Below are 8,489 nucleotides of genomic sequence, written 5' to 3' on the forward strand. Positions count from 1 at the left end.
TTAACGTAAGCACAGGTGTGACCTCTGCCAACTTAGCTGGCTGTGGCACAGAGATTTTTTTTAGGGATAAATTCACACTGGTGGCTCTGGATGGTAAAGTTCCCCAGGCAATAATGACCCCCAAACAACAGGGGAAATACATATGCTCAGGGATGACCTCTGTTTCTTCCCAGTGAACCCAAGAGTCCCCCTGATGCACCCTGCCCCATAGCAAACATAGCTCACATTTTTTACACCAGGACACAGCAATGGACCCAACTTTTCCCTCACCCTGCCTTGTACTAACTGCCATGGGAGACCTGGACTAGTTTGATGAGCTCCTGCTAGCAGCTAAACTAGTGGAGCTGGTTCTGCAGCTCAGCACCCAGAGGCAGGTGATTTTGGGAGTCACAATTGCTACTCCTCAGGCCGCATGTGAGAGCTGAGGTGGAACAGGTGCTAACATGCATGGTTGACAGCTCAGCGGTCACAAGTTCAAGGCCACAGCAGAAGCATTCATGGCCTGGCCTATCAAGTGCCAATGGATCTGCAAATTCTGCTAAATACCTTGTTGCTAGGATATGAAAAAGAAAGGAAGGCTGCATTTGTAACACATCAGAAGAATGAGCACATGGGAATCCTTCCAGATACTAGTAGAGATAATCATCACCTTGTACATGGATGCAAAACAAATCCTCAGAAGTTTCTTTTACCTGAAGCAAGCATCAACCACCACCTTTCCTCCCACATGTCCTACCTGTGCAGGTTATAACAACATCCATCTGACGGATGACTTCATTGAGTTTCACCACCCGGAAGCCGTCCATGCTGGCAAAAGGAAAGGGGCAGAGTGAGAAGAAAAAATGATGCTCTCCGCTTCCCTGGAAAGCTGAAGCCAAGAAGGAACAAAACAGCATTGCAAGGTCTGCTCCGGTTACATAACTGTTGTAGGCTTCCCATCCATGCCCTTTTGGGAAGGCAAGAACATAACCAGAGTACATTATTGCATGGTGAACTCTGTAGAAAGGATCCTTTGTAAAACCCACAGTTACAGATGTCATGGAGCAACTAAAGAAGTCTGTGATGTTCACATCCAGGTTGGAATATCGGAAAGCAATGGATTCTCAAGCCATCCTTCTCACTTGGCCAGCTTGAAAGCACCTAGCAATCATTTTATCTAGACCCTGCTGATTAATCTGAGCCAAGGATACAGGAACTCAAAGGCTACGGAAGTCTACCACAAGATTTACACCCTCCTAGAAGACTAACCCATGGGTTATGAGGCTCTGGGTGGAGAAGGAATCTTCCTGAGCAAGCTACCTTCACTTCAGCCCTTTGATCAAGCTCTAAGGAGGTCTCAGTGACTACCCAGTCTTGCACTTAGGACTGATCTCTTGAGACCAAACCCACATTAAAAGCCCCTTTAGCTCACCCCCAGATGCAATCCTGAGCACCAGAGCCCAAGGTCAAGCTTCCCCTGGTCTGCTCCACCCACGCAGTGTGTTCAGAATCTGCTCAAGCAGTACAGGGCATGGCTGAGGAAAGCTGTCAGCAGTGATCCCACAACTCCCTGTACCCGTCTTCCAGCCCCGTGTACACTGCTGGCTCTCTCAAATGCCTGTAATTAGAGCCAAGCACAAAAGCTGAAACACACAATCAGCCAACTGATTCTCAGAAAAGCTTCATTTGAGGAAGAGGAAGCTTCCTTGTGTACAGCCCTTCTAAGAATCAGTGTGCTCACTATTGTTTCCCTCTGAGTCTGCCCTCCTCCTGTGGTTTTGCAGTGATCTCCCTATGAGGTAATGCAGAGGCACCTCGTGCATCTTGGGCTAAGAAAATGGATTTCAGGTTCAACTTTAAGAAGTGGAGACAAAGCCTAAGAGGCCAGACAAACAGTGAGAGATTCTCACTCAGCAGCATTTAACACTTCACCTCTTACCAGGCTTGGAGAGCACAGATAGGGTCAATCTCAGTGATGTAGACTATGGCTCCTAGGGCCTTCAGAGCTGCACAGCAACCCTTTCCAACCTGCAACACAAACCACAGTGAAAAAGCCTCAAAACACAAGAACTACTAGATGCCCACTGACAGGCCACACACGCATTCGTGTTATAATTATAGGTGTCTGTGCTCTGAGCAAGATTCTAATCAGATACCTGCCAATTGCCAAGAACCAGCTCAAACCCCAGCTCAGGAGCAGAGATATGCTACAACAGCTTTACAACACACTTGCCAATAGGCACTTGCTCTTTAGAACCCAGATCTTCCCCTCATCTAAACGTCTTTCCAAGACCACCTGCTTGGAGTTCCTGCCTTTGGCATAACATCCAGCAGACAGAAGGGTTCCAGAAGGAACACATTAAGCTGTCAAAACAGACATTAAAGCCACAGGGATCCCATCTCACTTTTATTTTGAAAGTAAATACGTTCAGACCGGGATCTGTGTGAACCTCCAAATGTTCTTTCTTAAAAAATAAAATAAAATAAAATAGCAGCGGTGAATTATAACTCTCCAGCACATACATGGGGTGGACAGGCTGACTCCACTCTCCAGCCTCTGGTATCTCATGTTTAATATGGAAAAACAGGCTGATGAGACTACAGATCCCAGCATGCAATGTGGCAGCTTGTTCTGAGCAGACAGGCAAATTACAGGCAAGGTGTGGGCTGTCGCCAGATTGCCAGCATGGTTTCTTGGTTAGGCAAAGTTTGGGCTCCTTTGATGCAAAAACAAACTAACAAGCATATTCCAGGGGAGAAGAGCACCGACGGCTACTGCTAGTGCCCCAACTGTGCTGGACACAGCCTTTAAAATAAACACACACACAGATATCACATGTTCAGGGCAAGGTGTCAGCTGCCTCTTTTGTGGTATCTCTTCTCCAATGACTCAGAAGATGCACAAATCCCCATTCCCCACAACCCCACCCAGCATAATCCAAGGGGTCTGTTAAACAGAGAGCTCCAAAGGACTTGAGAGTCCTCCGTTAACTGACCTCCTTCAGAAAGCAGTGCCAGATGCAATCAGCCTACATTCAGCACTGATAAGTCTCCAGTCTCACTGCTCCTGCCCATGTAGGACCCCATATGGCAATCCAGAGCAGCAACACCTGAGCTGAATGGCAATTCCTAAAGCAAACCTGCTGGCCAGCTGGGAAAGAGATGCTGTAGATAGCATCTCACTAAGTTCTGGCAAAGTTTTACTGCAATAACACACAGTGGAAAGGGTCCATCTTCTCATGCTTTGAAGACTCAACTCCCTCCCAGCTCAGCTATCTAGCCAGTCACATATGGGACACTGTCTAGAGATCCAGCACTTCCTTGTTATGTTTTATTTCTTCATGTTCCCTTATTAGCAAGGACAAGCGGCTACTGCTAATAGGTGGTAAATGAACAGCTTGAAGGGAAGGCACAGGCCTTCCTTCTGCCTCACAGATGCTGAATCCCAGATCTGCTGCCACACACACATCCATCTAACTTACCTCACCATAGCCGCACACCACCACCTGCTTCCCTCCAAACATCACATCCGTGGTCCTCTTTAAGCTACAGGATAGAAAAGAAACCTGTGTTGGGATCAGAGTCACAAAGTGTTCTGGACAGAGCTGCCTGCACAGGACAATGCTCCAACACGACAGATCACGTGCCCAGAAACTGCAACATTCAGTGACGACAAAGTACACACAGATCTATTAGTAAAAGCTAGAGGAGGTGTGCAATATCCACAGCATTAAGGATCCATCTCTCAACAGCCATATGTCCCACGAACAAGATCCACAGTGTCCTAAGAGGTCAGGCTCACCCATCCAAGATGGATTCTCGGCAACAGTACAGGTTATCAAATTTCTGTTTGGTGACTGAATCGTTGACATTCATGGCTGGGACACACAACTTCCCAGCCTTGGAGAGCTGGTACAACCTGCAGGGAAAGAAAAGAGGTCTCAGCCACCATCTCCTTTGGACAAACTAAAGAGAGATCTGCAGGCAACAAAGCAAACATGGTTAAAAAAGCCAACAAATAAGACAGGACCACCAGACCCCCTGGCTGAGCACCAGTGAGTCTAGGGGAATCTGAATGGACCGTCCTTACATACCAAAACAAAGCATACTGATGGGCAGTCTCTTCTGGACTCCATGCAAGAGACAATGGGAAACCAACAGCAGAAGCTGACTGCCCTAAAGAGGCTAGAGCTACAGCAGCTCCTGGATTCATTACCTGTGCACGCCGGTCACGCTCTCCTCTACGATACCTCTGATCTTCTTGAACACGTTGGGGTACTTCTTATAAACCCAATGGGTCAGATCTCCACCATCATCCAGGATCTAGAGAACACAAAGAGAAGAAAAGGGGGGTAGGGGGAGGGGGGAAAGCAGTCAGTCTCCTTTCCACTGCCAGAAAACTTGGTCACAGCCAATTGCAATAATCTTCCATTAAAAAGGAAGTGATCAGAGGGATTCTTCCACTGTTTGGCTTCTTACTCACATGGGAGCAGTTTGTACTTGCATAGGGACTTCTAGATTCTAAGCCTAGCTGTCCATTATACGATGGTTCATAGAATCATAGAGGTCGGGCTGGAAGGGATCTCCAGAGGTTATCTAGTCCAACCTCCTGCCTGAGACAGGATCATCCCTATCCAATCCATAATCTAAACTCTTTGTAAAATTACCGCCCACCCTGATGCATCACAAGTCATAACACCTAACCTACCACAGGTAAAGCAAGGAAATCATGGCAGCCAATGTCCTGCTTCTATAAAAGATTGTTATACACACAAGAGATCCCAGGTAAAAGGCTGCGCCCCCTCCCCACAGAGGAAGGTAAAAACCCTACAGTCCATACCAATCTAACCATGGGGTAAAATTTCTTCTTGACCCCAAATCTGGTGATCAGTCTGAACCTGAGCAGAGAAGCAAGACCCTCTAAGGCAAGAACCTCCAGCTATAAATCCCAGTAGGAGCACTGACACACCTCAGACAAAATCCCCAGCCTTAGCTGCAGCCGACACCCAATGCCTCTGAGGAAGGCTTAAAAACACCCTTGACACGTAGCAGGAAGTGCGGGAAGGGGACAACCAATAAAGCCCAGAAGCATAGGAATTACCCATAGTAGAACATGGGCATAGCTATGCCTAGATCATTCTAGACCAGTGGTTGTCCAACCTCTTGAACACCTCCAGTGATGGAGAGTCCACACTTCCCTAGGCAGACTGGTGAGGTATCCAACTTGTGACTCACTTTCCCCTTCGGTAAAACAGGGATGATACTTCTTCTACTTTATGGTGATGACAAGGGGGGCTGTTTGTCTACTGCTTCAAATTTTCTGCCAGAGAAACACTACTAAAAGTGCCAGCATCCAACTGCTGCTGACAGTCAAGAAGCCTGTGCCAAGATCAGAAGGAAAAACAACCCAGAGGTAATGAGGGTTGGCTTAGACGCAGTTTTGGTCAGAAACAGAACTAGTGGTGAAGGAGTTCTCTACTAAAGCCAATCTAGGTGCGAGAGGCTGGTGTCCCAGAGAGACTAGCTGTCTTGTCTCAGAGACTAAACACAGCACAAGAACTACACAACTCACAATTGCCATTCAGCTCCAATCAGAGCAGAGGGACAACCTCCACAAAAAGTCTTGTTGTACAATTGCGAAGAGCCACAGTGTAACCCAAGAGGTTTTCCATTTACTAACAATTCTAGGAGACCCAAGTGGCACTAGGAATAGAAAAAAGAACTGCTGCACATGGGAGGAGAGGCATGGAAATGGCTCCATTACCATGTTGGGCTGCCAGCCATCCATATTAACACAACGGTCAATACACCACCAGAAGTCATCCTCCGACTCTCCCTTCCAGGAAAACACAGCAACACCTAGGGAGGAAGAAAAACCCAGCTACTGCTCTGATCAGAGGGACCTGAAGGCCAACAGCAGACTCCCAGCAGGAACTGAGGCCTGGACTTAATACAGATCCACAACTGTTCCCCAATCCCTTCGGGCCCACCATGGCAATCACCCGCTGCTGAACTAGAGCTTTGTTTCCAGGAGCCTGTGCTTCAGGCTTGGAATGGGTCTCCTCTGGGCTATCAGGATGGTTCCCTACATGCCATAATAGTTATGATCAGCCCCTCTCCAACTCCTGCTACAGTGTGGTCTTGAATGCCACAGGCACCTCTCCTAGAACTGAGCATAGGGATGTGGTGGATACAGACTCTATGAGTAGTTTGGTGGATGCTGACTCTGCAGAGGGGTTTGAAGTCCTTCTAAAGGCGCTGCATGACTGTAGCAAGAAGTTGCCACAGCTGTCTTCAGCTGCCTTGCTAGCTCTCCCCTGCTGTGGAGTATTCAGGAGCTAAGTTACTGAAGCTCATAGTTCATTTAAAGGTAATCAGGTATCACTGATGCTGGCCTGGAGGGACTGACACTTCCTGAAACGTTCCTGCAGAAGTGGCTGGGAAGCAGCAGATGGGCATGGGTGAGAACGGTGTGTTCAGACTCCCTAGGAGGCCGCCTGTTGTTTACCATCTCCCCACTCCTCCTGCTGGGTTTCTGGGGGGCTACATGTTACTCACCAGCCTCAGCCAAGGCGGCAGCCACCTCATTCTGAGTGGAGTAGATGTTACAAGCAGACCAGCGGCACTGAGCTCCCAGTGCACACAGTGTCTCAATTAACACCTAAGGACAGAGAAAAGGCAGTCAGCCAGGAGGAAGCAGTAATGGCAATCTGAGTGCAGGGATTTCCAGCGCAGAAAGGTAACTCACAGTGACTCAGTCATAGGCAAATCTGCAATGGACACACCCACTGACGTGAATCTGGGAGCAGTCACACCGGGAAGAACACATGCAGAAAACCAAGCTAGGAGATGCAAGAATGAATGGGGATAATCTGATGGGGAGTAATTATGTATGGAGGCACATCCTCTTATTCCCCACTGCTGAGAAAGTTCCTGAGGTGACTGCAAATAATGGCGAGAAGGAAAAGTCTCTTCCCCTGCCCCACAGAGCCCTGAGTCAGGGAGTACTCACCGCAGTCTGTGCTGTAATGTGTGTACAGCCCACTATTTTAGCTCCTGCCAAAGGCTTCTCCCCCTGGGCCCGTTTCCTGAGTGAAATCAGAGCAGACATGTCTGTGAAAGGAACAGAGGGATTTTAACAATGTCTGTGTGCCACCCACCTGGTGGTATGCCCCACAAAGGTCTCCTTGCCAGGGGACAGTCAGCCAGCTCCTTGCTCCGCTGCATTTGCACTGCACCAACTCCCTGCACAGCATACACCCGGGAATGGCATTTCAAAGCAAAGAGTTCACTGTGGAGTGTGCCCTGCAGAGACCCTGCTAGATCGGCTCCATCCTCCATGGCCTGGTTAGCGTGTGGGTGGAATCTGAAGGCAGAGTCCTTTACCAGCCAATCCCCAACAAATCTCAATTTAAAATGAATGCCACAGATTTTATAAGCTCTAAATAAAAGGGAGTTGCCGGGGCCACGCTCCAAATACTGTTCTAAAAGCTTCAAGTACCGAACATTCGTAGGGAAGTCTGTTAAAACATTAAGGGCTTCATAGTAGCCGTGGCCAGATCCCTAAAGCCACGCACCTTGCACCATTACCATACTGTCTGCTGGAGTTTGGTCCTTCCTGATTCCTGAAAAGGATTTCCAAGGTATTTGCTGACCAGAAAGTGACCTTGTTAGGTTTATGGTACCACAAGGGAACACACTCCACCCAGGAGGCCTGGATGACTCAGCAGACCCTTCCTTCCTTTACCTTGCTCAGCAATCTCAATCTCCCGGCGTCCAAACTCCGCTTGCTTGATGTTCTTCACGCAGAAGTTGCTGCTGCCCTTGGAGTTGGTCTGATGCTTCTCCCGTGGGGTGCCTTCTTCATCATCAGAGCTGTCTGTGTAAGATGCAGCTAAATGAGAAATAGCAGGCAAAAGGCATGAGGGCCTCAAAGGACCAACAGATCAATTGCCTCTTTGCAGCTGTATTTCTAGTCTGTTTTACTTTCCACCCGGCATGGGGCTGGACAGTTTACAGTGAAAATGGTGCAAGGGAAAGCCAATATCCAGAGATATTGTTAAACTCGAGTTAACAAGTTAGCAATTAAAAAACAAGTCAACAGATACCTTTACAAAATTCAAATAAATGCCAGCATGGCCAAGGCAGTTTAGGTTTCATCACATCATAAATCCCTCTGGAAGTAAAGGCTTTTAGCTAGAAATTTCACATATATCTGCAGTTGGTCATAGTAACGTTGGAGGGGGTATTTAAGTATACCCCGAGGAATTATGCAATTATGTGCCTGTGCAATTTTGCACATAAAATGTATGACCACGCATAATTCTGCATACTTTAACCCGGGCAGGCTTTACACCTCCACCTCCGCAGGGCTCCCGGCACTCCAGCCAGGAGCCCCATGTGGAGGCACTGAGTACGTGGTGCACAACTGGACAGCTGGTGAGTGGGGAGGGGAGCTCCTGCCTGCAGGAGGTGGGGATGGGCATGGGTTTTGTGGGTGGGGTGTGTGG

The 8,489-nt window shown here is 48.2% G+C and overlaps 1 protein-coding gene across 4 annotated transcripts in view; it reads right to left on the minus strand.

Annotated features, from left to right (window-relative positions):
* The window catches only part of AHCYL1 (adenosylhomocysteinase like 1), a 40,715-nt gene that overhangs the window by 8,199 nt on the left and 24,027 nt on the right, over nt 1-8,489 (minus strand). For 3 of the 4 annotated variants that reach the window (XM_025193415.1, XM_025193417.1, XM_025193416.1), the window contains exons 3-11: nt 7,727-7,873; nt 6,992-7,092; nt 6,538-6,640; nt 5,744-5,838; nt 4,196-4,302; nt 3,782-3,898; nt 3,462-3,525; nt 1,919-2,007; nt 737-807 (exon numbers count right to left, since the gene is read on the minus strand). In XM_025193415.1, the coding sequence (XP_025049200.1) occupies nt 737-807; nt 1,919-2,007; nt 3,462-3,525; nt 3,782-3,898; nt 4,196-4,302; nt 5,744-5,838; nt 6,538-6,640; nt 6,992-7,092; nt 7,727-7,873 (894 nt within the window). The remainder of the gene's footprint in view (nt 1-736; nt 808-1,918; nt 2,008-3,461; nt 3,526-3,781; nt 3,899-4,195; nt 4,303-5,743; nt 5,839-6,537; nt 6,641-6,991; nt 7,093-7,726; nt 7,874-8,489) is intronic. The other variant, XM_025193418.1, reaches the window with a different exon arrangement.

This window comes from Alligator sinensis, unplaced genomic scaffold (genome assembly GCF_000455745.1).
Source record: "Alligator sinensis unplaced genomic scaffold, ASM45574v1 scaffold872_4, whole genome shotgun sequence".
Taxonomy (NCBI): domain Eukaryota; kingdom Metazoa; phylum Chordata; order Crocodylia; family Alligatoridae; genus Alligator; species Alligator sinensis.